This window comes from Fulmarus glacialis, unplaced genomic scaffold (assembly GCF_000690835.1).
Source record: "Fulmarus glacialis isolate BGI_N327 unplaced genomic scaffold, ASM69083v1 scaffold13278, whole genome shotgun sequence".
Classification (NCBI taxonomy): Eukaryota; Metazoa; Chordata; class Aves; order Procellariiformes; family Procellariidae; genus Fulmarus; species Fulmarus glacialis.
The window spans coordinates 43,531-60,026 of NW_009229014.1; the positions used below are offsets into that span (position 1 = coordinate 43,531).

General features: G+C 41.8%; 1 protein-coding gene across 1 annotated transcript in view; it reads left to right on the forward strand.

Moving 5' to 3' along the window:
- The window catches only part of LOC104081091 (A disintegrin and metalloproteinase with thrombospondin motifs 2-like), a 33,110-nt gene extending 16,817 nt beyond the window's left edge, over positions 1-16,293 (forward strand). Inside the window, exons 4-8 of the mRNA XM_009583699.1 lie at positions 9,612-9,768; positions 10,655-10,760; positions 12,417-12,560; positions 14,476-14,608; positions 16,099-16,293. Of these exons, the coding sequence (XP_009581994.1) occupies positions 9,612-9,768; positions 10,655-10,760; positions 12,417-12,560; positions 14,476-14,608; positions 16,099-16,293 (735 nt within the window). The remainder of the gene's footprint in view (positions 1-9,611; positions 9,769-10,654; positions 10,761-12,416; positions 12,561-14,475; positions 14,609-16,098) is intronic.
- The last annotated feature ends 203 nt before the right edge of the window (positions 16,294-16,496 follow it).

Here is a 16,496-nt window from a genome sequence, read left to right on the forward strand (position 1 = left end):
GTGTCCTATTTTTGGCAAATCAACATCAAATTCCATGGAAATAGGAACAGGGCATTAGGCATGTCCTAAAATTAAATGTAAAAATGTCACATTTGCCATTTTGTGATCGAAAGTTCATGATGTGTGTAGTTAACATTAAATTACAAAATAAATGAAATATCCTTGTGATTTCTGTAATGACAGCAATTTGAGGGATCGCAGATTGACTAATAATTCTCAAAAAATTCTGATATTGCAGTAGTGGTAGGAGCCAGCAGAATTAGCACGTGGGCTAGTCACTTATTTGCTGTCCTTATTTCATAAGTATTTCATAATTGTTATGCGAGTCCATCTTCAGCTCTATAGATCTGCACCAGTAGTCTGAACTCTGATAATTTCTGCTATTTTTCTGATGGCAGACTATAGCTACGGTAGACCTCTTTTCACCTTAGGGATCTTTATTTTCTTGTGATGAATAAAGCGTTGTCCATTGATAATTTGAAAGTTATCGATTTCATGTTAATCTTTAAAGAGGAGAGTGGGGCGGAGCACAGAAACCTTCACTTCTTGGTCTTTGGCCACATCACAAAAATAGCCGTTGCAGGTAGCACTGTGTAATCTGCTTGTGGATAGCCTGCTTCTGGATTCTAGATCCGTAATCTGCAGCGGGCGATGTTTTAGTTCCTGAGTTATCCTGCTGGTTTCAGCAGGGCATAAAATGGAATAATTCTAGTATCACAAGCTTGCCCTAAATAACCATGAAGATAATTTTTCTTGCATTTCTGTATCTGATTCTTATTTACATGAAAGGCAATTCATGGCTTTCTGAAACAAGTAAAATTAATGTAAAAGGTATCATTTCAGAGCTCCTCCACCTGACGGTGCGGGTGCCTGCATGCCCTGGCTGTATAAAAATAAAGTTTTTTATGTTCATATTTTTAAAGCTCCTGATCAGAGGTCTAGTACCAGGGAGTAGAAGGTGAGGAGGTTTCTCTTCGGAGGGTTGGGATTATTTAGCAGTGGAAAAGCAGAGAGGAAAGGTATATAGTTCTTACTTTCTGAACCTGTTCTGAGGAATTAGAACAAAGCCTTCAATATTCTACTATCCCACTAAAACACACCAGCACTAACAATTTTTAGGAATATATATTCAAAGTACATAATAAAAGGAAGGGCGCATGTACAAGTTAAGGCAGTGCATGAATGAAGCAGCCTGGTTGGCTTCACAATGTGAAAATATTATCCCAGTCTTGTTTGAGTAAGCATTTATTTTGAAAGCATGTAGCTGGTATCTTCAGATTCGTTTGCTTCACTGTAGGCAATTTATATATATTATCAAGGGTGCCACTTAAATAATCATAATAATTACATTATGGTTCTGTAATTGATGAAGTATGTACCATCAACGTCAGGTTTATGACAGCACTCTGAGCTATTGCCAATTCTCCACCCCTGAACAGCCTTCTACTGTATTGTGGTTTTTTTTAAAGAGGATTATATTATTATATACAATATGTCATCTGTTGATAAGAATAATATGGACAATACTGGAGTTGCATAGCAACCAGCTTTTCAGTGATTCTTGCTTGGAGGTGCTCCATTCCTTGAAATGTACTTATTTTTTAGTATTTTCAAACACAGGCAACTGTACATTCAAGAGTTTCAATAATTTCAGTAATTGCATTAATTGCCCTGGTAAGATGAAAAAACAAAACATATTCTGTGGTGATCACATGTTGGAATTACTTCAGGGGCAAATTCAAAAGATCTGACACAATCTGGCTTTACTGAATTAGCACTTTGTGTAAGTTACCACCTCTGAACTTAGACTGCGGTCTAGACCTGCCGAGGAGCACCAGGCTTGGACGCTGGCTGGGTGGTGTGTTCGAGGAGAGGGCAGCGTGTGGCTGTGCTGTGTCTGGGGTGGGCGTGCTGAAGCTACCAGCCCTTTCCTCACTCGCCCACTTTTCTCTTAGTACTTCAAACAAATGAACAACTCTATCTGACATACCAGAGGGGCTGATGTGAAGGCTTTGACCGTGCCTGGCTGCTGCCCGCTCATTTATCAATTCCATCAATAGGGTAGAAAAATGTGTCCTGCAAAGGCTGCTCCATATCTGCGGTGGCTTTGGAAGCTACCATGCATTTCTCTGTGTTTTCTTTACGTTGACTCCCGAAGTCACAGGCTTTTTTGATGTGCTGGGATACTGCAAATAAGTAAACAGGGTACGTGCAGTGCATTTTTCTTCAAATGGGAAAAAGATGAGCTGGCTCGCTTCTGCCTTTTTGATTTCAGGAGTAGAAAGATTGGTTCCAAATTTTGGAAACTGCGGTTACATTTGAGATGAGTATAATTCAACGTTTGGGCAAATTATTCCATTTAGACCTATTTTGGTTGTAAGGGCTCTGTAATCCAGCTAGCTCTAGAAGACTCGGGGGAATAAGCAAAGCAACCACTATCACCAAGTGCAGAGGAGGTGGCAAGAGATGAGCTGAGAATGGATTTAAAAACCCTGACTGGTTATTATAAAATTTGTTTGGAAACATTTAAATCCTGAGCACTGCATAAAATCCTCTCATCGCCTCTTTGAGGTGGATGAATAAAGATTATTATTCCCATTTTACAGCTAAAAAACCAAAGACGTTAAGTGTTATTTTCCAAGGCCACACGGAAGGCCACTGGCAGGCTGGGGATAAGACCTCATAAATTCCTGGCTCCAGCCCCACGCTCGTCCGTCGACAATGGTGACTTTGTGTGCAGATGAGCTGCCCTTGCACAGCGGCAGAGAAAGGCACACACGTTAGCTGGGATGGGTGTAATTAAGACAGTTATTAATGAAAAAAAAAGTCAAAAAGACTTTTGCAGGAACTGTAGGGGTTTCAGTAAATGCAGCCACCTGAGGATTTATGAGGGTTATTTCTTGGGAAACGTGAACGTGGCAGTGCAGGACACCCCGAATCTCCTTTGGAGCAACATGCACAGCTTGAGTCACCCATATTCAGACTGGAACAGGGTGGGATAGGCTGAGGGATGCTGTGTCTGCTCTGTACGCATCTGGGATGGCAACCAGTAGGGAGAGAAAACCCTCGTTCTCTATAAACCAGCGTTGGTTCCAGAACAAGTGGTTGTACTCTGGCCATGTGTTAACTTGGCCAAATTGAAAGAGGAACCTGACCACCAAGGCAGAGAGCCTTTGAAAAAGATTAGGGGAGGGAAGAAAACCCAAATGGCTTTAAGATGGCAGTTCAGGAAGAAGGTAGTATGGGGCTGATGCCTACAATCTCATAGGACAGGACTGTTCAACTGAGAAGGATTTTTCAATTGTGTATGTCAGAGCTACTGCTGCCTTCATTTGGGACAAGATTTTACCTTCGATCTTTTCATAGAATGGTGCTCTCTTTATCTCTGCCATCTGACCTTTTCATATCTAAGCTTGATGCAAGCAGGGAAGATGTTTGAGGATGAGCCAGGATGGGAAGCGGTGGTTCGGTCTGAGCCAGGTTCTTCTCTCTGTTTCCCAGAGGGTGGCACAGGTGACATAGCTGAGATGGAAGGACGAGCCAGGTTTATCCCTTAGATCTGGTGTTTGTCCTTACCATTTTGCTGTTGATCCTGGTTGGAGGGAAAGGGATGAGTGCTCCCCTCATCTCTGCTTGTCCCGGGAAGAGGCAAAGACTCCGGCTGAGAGCAGTTGTGCCTGGCAAGGCAAGGGGATTGTTAGCTGTACATAGGGTCACAGAATAGCTGTGCTTGGAAGGGACCTCTGGGCATCATCTGGTGCAACCCCCCTGCTCAAGGCATGGTCACCCAGAGCAGGTTGCTTGGGTTTTGAATATCTCCAAAGACAGAGACTCCACAACTTCTCTGGGCAACCTTTCCCACAACCTTTACTCTTACGGTAAAACTACAATAACACTTACAGGTTTTTTTCTTGCATTTAAATGGAATTTCTTATATTTCAGTTTGTACCCATTGCCTCTTGTCCTCTCTCTGGATACCACTGGGAAGAATCTGGCTCAGTTGTCTCTAGTCCCCTCCCAATAGGTGTTTATATACATTCACGAGATCCCCCCTGAGCCTTCTCTTCTCCAGCCTCTCCTTGTATTAGGAGGTCACTAATGGGAGTTGGGTATCTTAGTTTTCCACTGACAGTGGTAGATGCAGAAGACCTGAAAGTATCAGCGGGAATCAAGCCCTCATCTTGCAGCGTGCTATACAAACGTGTCCGAAGATGGAGTTCTTGACCCCAGCCTTTGGCCATCTCCAGTAATCAATTCTTCACAGGCTGAGTTGCAAGGCCAGAACATATTATTATTAACCTACATATTATATAGCATTTTGGCTGTTGTTCATATTTTTGCACTGTTTTCATATGTTTAGGATGGAGATAAAGATGAAAGAAGATATTGTCCCTCTTTTTTTTTATCTGGGTAAATTGTTGAATTGCCTTATTTATATATTAGACTCATAGCTTATCATTTCCCAGTGTGTTTTGTTGGGACCTTGAAGAGTGTAGAGCTGGCTGATAGCATAAACAGTACTTTGTATTCCTGATCTGCTTACATTTATACAGAATTAGAGACTGAAAAATGTTTACAAACTGCTGCCATAAGAAAGCTTTACAAATCCTTTGAATGCAAAATGACAGTTTGCTGAATGAGCTATTTTTGTTAGTTCGGTTACCATGGACACTCAATAATTGTATTTATTTACTTTTTGCTTATCTTGTTCAGGATGAGAAAAGAATATAGAAGATCTAATCCAATATACAATGAACAATAGAAGTGCCAAGTAGAAGCAATGTAAACAGTGTGTTTTGTAGAGACTTTACACATTCAAGAAGGGAAAGTCGTATGTTAAATTGTTTCCCGAATGTGTGCACTGCTATGGTCCAACTTTTGCTACCATAGTTTGAAGCCTATCAAGTTAGGCATATTTCTGCTCCTTCTAGAGCTGCTGAAGAGCAGCAAAGCCTTCTCTGTTGGTACTCTTGGAGCACCACCTAATGGATGAGTTAGGAAAGGTCCTTTTCCAGCAAGCTTCTGACCAGCCTAAATTTCTTGTGTTCTTATCATCAAGTACCTGCTCATCAACACCATTTCAAAGTTGTACCCAGCTATGCCAAATGGCAGATAAATAAAACAGTTGGTTAAGGAAAGCTGCCATTCTATGTGTGATACCAGTATGTCTTTCACATGTACTGGCAACTTGAACTTTCTTTAAATGTTTGGGTAGACTATAGACTAAATTTGCATTTTCTTCTAAGATAACTTTGTGTTTGAAATTGTTAAAGAAAAAAAATTGACATATTTCTTACTTTCCAAACAATCTCCACAAGTATTTGAAGGACCTTCCAGTCAGCTTCATGAATTACTGTTCTTGAGTGTCTTCATAACAGAGAACTGAACATAACACTGATAACTTCCCAAAAGACAAGACAAAGAAGGCTCGAAGGCCTCTGGGTCTATGTAGTAATGACTTTCAACCATTTCTTACTGCCCTGCTTTGCCTCTTTGTACGAATGGTAGTTGCAACTCAGTTGTCATCTATTTTTGTTTAGTTTTTTCTGCTGCTTCCTAAGAAAGAAGGGAGTAGAGAAGAAATGAAGGCAGAACCAAAAAAGAAGGAAAATGGAAGGCATTAGTAGATGTTGAGTTTCCCAGAGCAAGGATCTTGGCTGGTTCTCTAGGGCAGACTGTCCTCGTAACCCTCTTGGTGTCTTCTTGCATGGGGGATGTTCTCCTAACTGAGGCCTTTCCACTTCTTGGCCAACATCTCTATCTGTTTCCATCAACAGTTCTCTGAAATGCCCACAGATTTTTTGCTTTTCTTGCCGCGAGAAGGAAAGTTTCTCTTTCCATTGGCAGTTTTCCTGCTATAATGCTCTCCACAGGCCTGCTGTCCTGTTTGGAAAGAGATCCTTCCCAGCCAGGTTTGAGCTCCTAGCCAGCTGCGGGACCTGCATGTTCCTGGCAGCGTGGGCCCTTTGCTGGCCGACAGTAACACTACACCTCTTCTCCATATGCAGCCTGCTAGCCCCCAAACTTTCTCTGTTTGAAGTCTGACAAAGAGGGATTTGACCTTTACTTACAGTCCTTATTACTGTACACAGTTCATCTCTTTTCCTCTTTCTCCTTTTGCTTTATCCATTTAATAAGGGGTAGGGCTTTTCAGAGTCTGATGAAAGCTCCCCATTGACTTCCAACAGAAAATATTATCAAGTTTATCTGATATCTCTACAAGAGTAAATTTTTGGACAACACCCTTCCAAAACATATTACATCTGCCCTGTCTAGTAACAAGCTGTGCCTGGTCCCATGATTTCCTAAGCTCCTTTCTTGCAGGACAGCAGCATTTATCTTTAAAGGCAAGGCAGCTGAAAAAGTGAATAAAAATGCAGTATAAAGATGAGTCTGGCTCAGGAAACCTCTGATCCAAAGACCACTGGAGTCTTGGAGGTTATTTGGAGGCAAATAACCCTCTAATTCCCTTCCCTGGGCATCCCACTGCCTACTATCAGGAGAGGACCATGGCTTACATGGCTCTTTGGTCTGAACCAGTGCAATTGTGTAGCTCGGTGAGGTTGACTTGGACCCCAGATCGGTAGTTCCCTGGCTATGCAGTATTCACTGTTAGGACTGTTGGAACCTTTCTGATTTGGAAGTCCTTGACAAATTGCAGAAAGTGGGAATTTGGGTGAAAATTTGCTAGGAATCGAGTGGGTTTCTCTTTTCAGGCTGCTACATTACAGTGAAAAAAGACAAGGGATTAGCGGCCAGATGATTTGAGTGCTCAGTGGACTTTGAGTACTCAGCAGGTAGACTGAGTTTTTCCTCTTACTCTTTGGAAGTTCTCCTCACTGACCCAGGACCCCGACTTGCTATTTATATCTGTGGCACATGGACACTTAAAATAATTGACTTCCTACTGGATGCATCATTGCCCAACTTAAAGAGCAGTAAGACTCAATTTTATATGTGCCACATTTCTGATGTAAAATTGTGTCATTGGCAAAGAAGTTGGGCCACCAGCTGAAACATGTTTTATAGACTTGTGTGTTCTCAGTTTCCCCTCTCATGCCGAAGGGATTTTCTTCATTTTCCCCATTGTGTTGGATGCAAAAAACCCCACAATACTCCACATTAACCAGTTGGTTCTCCTTTTGTTTGCTTGAAGACAAACTCTAAAATCACTGTATTAATAAGTAAGCATCGAGATGCTCTTGGACTGAACATTGGTTTTGCTCTGAGAGTGGACTTCAGTATGCAGGGAAAACAGTTGCCGACTCAGGCCAGACGCCAGTGCAGTGCCCGAACCGTGGGAGCTGCTGGGTGCGCTGCGGCAGACTGGTCTGGTCTCTGGCAGACTCGACATTTGTCAGACAAGTGCTGCAAGCTGCTGTGTTAGTTCATTCGGAGGCTGCTCTTTTGCTTTTGTGCTGGGGTCCACTGCAAAATTTTCAGTTTAGGGGGTAGGGAAGAAGGTGACATAAGACAGAGGAGAGCTATAAACCAGTGGTTATTTAGAATTTATTGCTTTTTTAATATTCTGTGCTTTTTTGCTGATCATGCAGAGATTTCTTGCAAATATTTGGATACCCTTAAACAACGTGCATGTTGATAGTGCATATTTTTGGTTTGTTTTCTGATCGATGCATCTTACAAGATGTGATGATTCTCATTTGGTAGAATGTACAGAATGAGGTCATTCTGACAACAAACTATTAGCAAACAATACGCATGACTTGAGATTTTTCAACTTCATTTTACAGCATTCTTTGCTTTTTGAATCTTGCAGTAAGATTTCTCACTGAGCTCCTTGAAGGGATTGATTTCTTTTGTGAAGCTTTGGAGAAACGAGAACAAGGTGGAGATGATGTAGATAGGTTTTTTGTTTGTTTGCTTGTTTGTTTTTGTTTTACCACTGATGGATGTTATTAAAGACCTCAACAATGGTCAAGCCTTGTTTAAATGAATAGGATTTTTGCTTGAAGAGCCAGGATTTTACCCTGTAATAGTCATTCAAAGTTTGTTTAAGTCTGCTCTTATAAATATACGAAGATGCAATAACTGTCCCACCATTTTAATACAGTTATTAGTTCAATTTCCAAGGGAATTACAGCTGGAAGCAGTATGATCCAGTGTGGGTTTATATTACAACTTTTTCATTCCACAGTGGTATCAGAATCCAAACTGTGCCTCTATTTGGTTTATTAATTTGTTTTTCTGAACATTTGCAGAATTGTAATATCCCAGTTTTGCCAAAATCAGACCTCAGTTTGGCAGACTTTTCATTTATCAATTCCAGTTGTTCCTCCACAACCCTTTGAGGATTTTTTTTCATGTAGTCAATACTCTGTGTACTCCATCATGCACTCAGTTAGAGGACACGTCAGATACATCTGCATTTAAACACAAACTATATTACTTCTCTCTTACTTTTGGCCCAGGCTATGTTTTGCTCTACATTAAGGATTTTGGAATGACAAATGCTTACAGTACAGTATAGCATCTAAATTGTAGTGGTTTGTGTTATGATTACAGTGTTGTCATAGTAATATAAATTTTGCAAATGAAAAGCCAGGGTTCACATATGTAGTTCTTACAAATCCTGGAAGGCCTAGGGTGGGTCAATTAGTCATACGTTTTATAGCATCCCACATACAATAAGCTTTCTTAAGTCTTAGCAATGCACAGTATTAAGTAGAATTAGCTGGGAATTCTTAAGAAAGTACTATTTTGAAAAAAGGCAAATGTAGTAGTTGGATTTTAGAATACCTTTCTCCTCCTTGTTCAAGAGAATTGTCCTTTGCACTGCACCTAACACACGTTAGCTCATTTGAGTCAGCCAAGCCGTGTGGGCGCACCACCCATGTACCGTGCCGTTTACGGGGAGAATGGCCTACCGCAGTGGGAAGTTACATGTGCTACCTTCTGAACGACCTTCAGATATGGAATGGGGTAAAGAAAATGCACTTTAAAAGACAGCCGTTGGGAAAGTCCGTTTCTGAAAGTACACAGCTGAAAAAAGCACACTTAGTTTTTCCACTTAAACATCCAGTAGTGTTCAAAGGTCTGACAAAACAGCCCTAACAGCTCGGTTTCATGGCAAAAGTGGCTGATGAACCAGGGCTGGCTGCTGGCCGTCTGCCGTTGTTGCCGCTTGCTTCCCTTGGCCACGAGGCGTTACCCTTCCCCACGCTGGGTTAGTCTCTGCTGGCCAACAGCCGCTGCAGTTCCAACGCGGGCACGGGCTCCCTCGGAAACTCTGTATCCAGACTGGAAGTGATGGTGCAAGCTGGTGCCAGGGTGGCGTAGGAATAATGACACACGGTGCACAATACAATATCAGTTTTGTCATTAAAATACCCTTTCTTTTTTTTGTCTTTTGTTATATCTTAGACCTCATTATTATGTCATGGAAGTTATATTTAATCTAACCATGAACTTTAGCTATTTTCTTACTTTCTTGATCTAGTAAAATTTGTTTCTGAAGTGTAATTGTCTCTTTATTAAGAACAGACTTTTAATGGACATGGAATCTTTGTTCAAGTGCCTGAACAAGTTGGGAGAAAAATTGCGATGTTTTTAATAAATAACTCTTGGTGTCTTTTTTTCCTGTGCGTATGCAGTCTATGAGTCTGATAGAGATTGGGAACCCTTCGCAAAGTCTGGAAAATGTGTGTCGCTGGGCCTACTTGCAACAGAAACCTGACACTGGGCATGCAGAATATCACGACCATGCTATCTTTCTCACAAGACAGGATTTTGGTCCATCTGGCATGCAAGGTAAGATGTACCTCAGGTTCTGTTTTGTAAATGTCAAGACTTCTGAGCAGCATTTGTGTTTATCACTTAGCAAGGCTAGTTATGCAAGGTTTAATTGTGTATTTTTTGCTTAGTTTTGTCAATGTTTTCTTTCCCCAAGAGCTCTGTATACAGCCATTTTCAGTTGTAACTGTTTCACTTATTATTTTATCCTTTCTTACTGGTGAGATTATTTATTGGATCACTTCATTGCTCTTGCTGAAGCCAAGCAATGGGATCCCTATGTAAACAGTGCTGAAAATGCCCAAAGATTAAAGAACAGATCCTGTGTTTAAAAAGTCTCCAAAGCTGTTGCTGCGTTCCAGCAGGATTGCCAAGAAATATTGTTATGGAGAAGTCTGGAACAGCAGGGCCAACTGCTGTCCGCTTTTTCCTTTTTTCAGGGCTCTGCCTCCTGTGAGATCAGGTTTGTTCACTGGAGGGGATAAACCTCAGAGCTTTCCCGTTCCTTTTGGGTTGGCCAGATCTGCTGTCAGCGCAGGGCTGGGGCTTTGCTCATGCATCCCCCGAGGGCTGGAACTGCACCGAGCTCCTCGTGAGCGTGTGGTGTGTCCTTTTCCCCTGTTGCCTCGTGCACTTGGAGAAGGCAATTGCAGGATGATCCTAGAGGTGGCAACAGTTTTCTTGGTGAGCCAGGAATATAGTTTTAATTTGTTCAACAGGCTGGTTTCATTTGTTTCGTAGATGAGGGAGCACATTATTAAATGTTGGGGGGCGGAGGTCTCTTGAGAGGACCGCTTCAACTGTATTTGTGTCACAACAGAAGAGAGATGTTTGTCCTAGAGCTTCTCACCACATTGCCTTTCCATACTTGTTCATTTTCTGGAACACGGGGTATTTCTCACAGGCTACGCTCCAGTCACTGGCATGTGTCATCCTGTTCGAAGCTGCACTCTCAACCATGAAGATGGTTTTTCATCTGCATTTGTGGTGGCTCATGAAACTGGACATGTGTGAGTAGAACTGTGGACATCCTGTGTCCTAGTTTATGATGTCTTTGGTACTGACAAATACCCATGACATTGGAAAGATGCAGTTTATGTTAAGAAACAATATTCAGGGTTAGCCCTGGCTTCAGATCTCAGCCCTCCCAAGGCTTTCTTTGTAGTCTTTATATTTTGGTCTTTTCAAATGGAAAAAGGAACTAATACCAAAATACCTTCCAGAGCTGCTGTGAGAGTAGATTGAATGATGTATTATAGTCTGGTGGAAATGTAAAGTACTCATAATGATGAAATATGAATTCATTGAGTCAGTGGAATACGTGATTCTTGAAAACAATGCATATTAAATAAGCACATCATCTGTATATGTTATTGCTGGTAAAGGTACAATACCATATAGAAACGAGGTACCAAGCACTGAGGTTACAACTGTTCTGTATATTTCATATAAAAAATGCAATCATTTTACTTATTGATGTGATTAGAACCAATGACCGGGCAGCAGTTGTCAGAGCTTTGATTTCTCTCAGAGCGTTTTAGTTTCCCTGTTTGAGAGAACACCCACCGATGGCCCATTTTCTCTTTGGTAAAACAACAGTTCCCAGAAGGCTTGTTCTGAACAGTTTCAATCTATTCCGTTTTCCCCTGGAAAGCCTGCAGGCCCTTTTCTCTTTGTTGTATCAGAATTATTAAGGGCTTTAAACAAAAAATTGCCAAAGTTTATTGAATCTTACTGTAAATGTATATTAATTAGACAGGGATATAAAATTGATACCCAGATGGTATTTGATACCAGAATTTTTGAATTAGGATTAAAAAAAATACACAGTGAGCTTTAAAAGAGAGACCACTGAAGGATGTTTGTAATCCCTCAAATTGCATTCAGCCCCAATCTGTTAATTTGGTTTAAATTATGGACAGATACCGCCCGTGTTAGTCAAACAGTGCTCATAGAAAAAATGCAATATAAGATCCTAACAAAGGGAAGGAGAAAATATACTCATAATAAAGCCAAAAAGGAATTTCAAAATATCTGTAACTTGGGGTAATTTTCTAGAAAGCACCCAACACTTTCCGGGCTGTTTCACATTTAAACAATGTGGAATTGCTACTGAGCAATAGCAGCAGCTAATCTAAACTAGCTTTCAGCATGGCGTCTTTTTTTTTTTTCATGCAAAGGACTTGTCTACAATTGCAAATTACTTCAAATTAAGCTAAGGTGTGATTTTTAAAAAGTTAGATAAACTCCTGAATAGCTCCAGATTGGAATATGAATAAATTTCTGTTAATACTCCTGGAGGGTGCACTAGATCCTTAATCCAGAGATGGATTCATTTAGCCATAGTTATTCACAAATGTGGATGTGCACAGAAGTCCAAAGAAGGCATTTTTGGTCTATTTTGAAAGTGGATTAAGCTAATCACATGAAGGTACTCACAAGGGTCAGTGCTTCTATGTGGGAGCTACTACAGACTAGCTCCTTAACTTCAGTCTCACCCTGTCTTCTCTCTCATGACTTTGCTCATGTGGACAAGGGTCATGGGACTTAAGAACCTTGTTGCAGTCAACCACTGGTGACATTGTGACATTTGGGATATGAAAGCACTTGGGCACTCAGAGTTCACCTGCGATGTAACTGTGCTGGCTCTTTCCTGTGCGGGGCAGTTTAGGCATGGAGCACGACGGCCAAGGGAACAGATGTGGGGACGAAGTCCGTCTGGGGAGCATCATGGCCCCCCTCGTGCAAGCCGCGTTTCATCGTTTCCACTGGTCCCGTTGCAGCCAGCAAGAGCTGAACCGATATCTCCAGTGAGTAGCTGTTAAGCAGCCTCTCTCCTTTGATTAGGAAGCATGTAAGAACAACTCTGCATCTAGCATTTTTGCTTTCTCCTTGTGTTAGTTACTCAAATGGGCTTGAATAAAACAAACAGAGAATCCCCCCCATCCTATTGGGAACGAGATGCTTTCCCATCGATTGCAAATAATAATGCAAGTTCTCAATTAGTTTGATTTCAGTCCATTTTTAAATTGTTCTCATTTCGTTTACGTCTATTCATTTTCTGGACATTGATAGTATATATGCTGTCCTCTCACGGGTTATGAGAAGACACTATTATGAATCTCGTTGCTAACTTTCCTCCCTCCCTAATGTAACCTCTAGCTGGAGGAGTGCCTATGCTACCCAGCAGCGTGGTGTCTGTCTTACAGATATCAAATTTGGCTTCAAGGGCCATTTATTGCTTATTGTACCTGTCAATGATAAGACGGTGCTGCCTAAAGAGGAAATTCTGCCCTTTAAGTCCTCAGGGCTTTTCTTGACTTTAATAGATATCTAAAGAAAAGGCGTGGTTCTAGAATTAATTCTTCAGTTGTCACTTTTCCTTTACGTACCCTAAATGCAAAAGCCATTTTATTCTGCAATCCTTGCAACAGCTTCATCCATGTCCCCTGCCTTCCCTTTGAACCTGACCCTGCGCTGGAGTTCCCTGACAAACTGATGTTATGACCATGGTTTTGCTCCTTATAGAAAAGATCTTTCCCTTGTTGTTACGTGCAAGTTGTATGGAAAAATATGGGGAAACTACTAGGATATCCAGCAAAACCTGAAAACAAGTAGGGAAAAAATGCAGCAAAATACATGAAGTGAACATGAGTTAGTTTTTATTATCTTAGATATTTTAGGTATGGCAATAAGGAATAAAAATATTGTGGGAGAAGTGTGATTGTTTCAATTAGCAAGATCCTTTACAGCTTTAGCCATTCAATAAAAATCATCTGGCCTCGAGGGCTGCTTTACATTCTTTTAAATACAGCCATTTTAAAATATCTTATAACAAAGCAGAGTGATGGTTTGCTTTGAAGTAAATCTAACCTCAAAATTCTGCTTTCAACTATTGGTATCTTTAAGGCAACCTGAATGATTGCCAGAATAGACTCGTGTATGGTGTCCTCGTGTCTGTTAAATAACTCGGAGACATTTCAGAGATACTGTTGATCATGTTGGTTTTGTGAATTAATCAATGATTATGCCGTGTTAACCATTCAGTGATACTAGCATCAGTCCTCTGTTCTCCACGCGACTTAGTCAAACGTGATTCTAGTACGTTACAGGCTGTCCTCACGATTTAGGAGAGGAGAAACTCCCATCACACAGAAAGGAAACTTGGCACAAATTGTGGATGGAGCTGAGAGCTATCAGGAGAAACAGAGAGGGAACATGAGCGTTTAATGCAGGCAGGAAAGTACACATGCTTGTAAATGAGTCGCTGCGTCTCAGCAAGGACACAGGAAAACTGCAAGCTTAGTGGTAATCTCGTATGATTACCCTGGCTTTTGCTTCTAAAACTTCACTTGAAAGACAGTTGCAGGCAGCAAGAAATTCCACAAACGGAAAATTAACTAAACTTTCTTTTCTTCTCGGTTTCACGTGGGTTCTTCCTTTGGTTCCTTTCACATAAGGAGCCTCGAGACTGATAGGAATTTACCTGCAAGCTAAATGGAAATTACAATGGAAGGGCTTCAGAAAAAAAAATATAGATTCCATCAAAGGTGGATACAACATGATAAAGTTAATGTGAGTGTAATCACAATATTAGCTGTTCTTCACGACCAGCGTCTGAGAAATCATAGGCTCTGTTTTGTTTGGAACAAAAAGGCACTGAAACCACAAACACTGTGCAAGTCTCACAGTCCCATCTGTTACTGTAATTTTTGCCTGTTGCAGTTCCTATGATTGTCTGCGTGATGATCCCTTCGAACATGACTGGCCTTCCCTTCCACAGCTGCCAGGAATTCACTACTCCATGAATGAGCAGTGCCGTTTTGATTTTGGTTTGGGCTACATGATGTGCACAGCTGTGAGTACTTAAGTTTGGCTTCTGCTGTTTCTCATCCAGGAGTGTTGTAAGTGTCTCTGAAATGCCCTTAATAGGGAGAGTGCAGTGAAGCCCACAAGGAAGGATGTTGTGCCCACTTAGCTGTGAGCAAGGAATAACAACTGAATGTTGACAAATAATGTTATTTTAAATATCTCTGTCTTTTTTTTTTTTTAAACTGGAGTTACAGAAATAATTATTCTGTAGTTTCATAAATAGCTATAGACTTCGAGCAAACAAGCTTGCTGCATTATTGAGCCTTCTGTTGCTGGCAGCTAGTTATTTTGCTACAAAAATCCTACCCAGATGTGAAGGAGATGGATTTGGTGGCACATCTTTTAGCGCTAACATGGGTCAGTACCCTTTTGTGATCCAATTTTACAGAAACAGTAATGCATTTTGATGCCTAGCATGAGAAAATAAGCGTGACGGCGAGTAGAGCAACTTGCAAGGACTCTTGATGACATGGTTGGCTCTCTTGTACCAGGAAAACAAGAGTCAAAGTCTAAATTTAAAGCAAGGCAAGATTAGTGCAGTTCTCAGTGGATTGGCCTCAGAAAGCAGAGTTTTCTGCAGCAAGGCTGTGCCCCCACCTCCAGCTCCTCAAGTAGGACAAAATATGAAATGGAGGGAGATATTTTCAACTGGTGTGGCAGCTGCTAGCACATAACATTTCTGCTTTGTTTCCCATCTGCAGGAATATGTGTGCTGAGTGGTGTCTCTAGGTAATGGATGAGAACCTTTAAAGCATCAGCTGTAGTATTGTGTCTTGACACAATTCCCACTGATGCTGCCTTGGAAGAATGTCCCAGCCAAAGAGGGTCTTTTCTTACAGCCGTTCTCCAGAGCCTGGGCGACGGAGGCTTTGTATTCTTCTTTGTTCAGAATAGCCAAAAGCATGTCCAGACATCATGTTTTAGTATATTGTGTGGTGGGTGGTTCTCATCCTCTCCTATACAAGCTCTTGCATTGTAGGTAAAATGCCGATTTATTCATTGGATCAGGGTCCTGAGCTCAAATTTCCATCCTCCTAAGAAGGTGATTGCAACAGCTGAGCTAAGTCTGAGCAGCCCGTTTCCCTCTCCCATGAGTACTCAAGTATTTTTTGTTTTATTTGCCAAATGAAGCAGCTCCATGTGGAGCTTCCTCTAAGACAGTGTGTGTCTTACTGTCCGGGGGAACTGGTTTCCCCCTTGCCCAGTCTGCCTTTGGTCACTAGCGTAAAACTGGTTTTGCCCAACCTTATTCCGTCGAATGCAGGTGGGATCTCACTTCAGAGTCATTGATGATTTTGCATGAAAGCTCGGATATGCTTAATCCACAGACACCGCGGTGCTCCTCAGGAATCAGCGATAACAGCTGGCATTGTGCAGCTAGGAAAGGAAAAACCCCACCATGCTGCACCTTCTGTTGCAGTTTCCAGTGGGAGCTCTCTCAAAGCGTCGTCCGCTCTGATTTTTCTTGTGTTTCAGTTCCGCACATTTGATCCCTGCAAGCAGCTGTGGTGTAGCCACCCCGAGAACCCCTACTTCTGCAAAACAAAGAAAGGGCCTCCGCTGGACGGGACCATGTGTGCACCAGGAAAGGTGAGAGCGGGTGCTGCGTGTACCCGCACACTCACGTGTGTTCATGTGTGTTTGTGTGCAGTTGGGGATGTTCCCCCTTAAAATCAAGGGGAAGACGAGAAAGACTTGAAGTCCGCTAAGATGTGGGGCAAACTCATGAGTGCAAGTAAGGCCGTTGAGCAGCACGAGGGGAGGAGGCAGGGGCCAGGGCTGGGGTGCCTGCATGGCAGCTCTGTGACCATCGAACCCCGTTCTCATGCAAGTCATGGAAGTATCTGCAGGTTGCCCTGTGCTTCTTGGCAAGT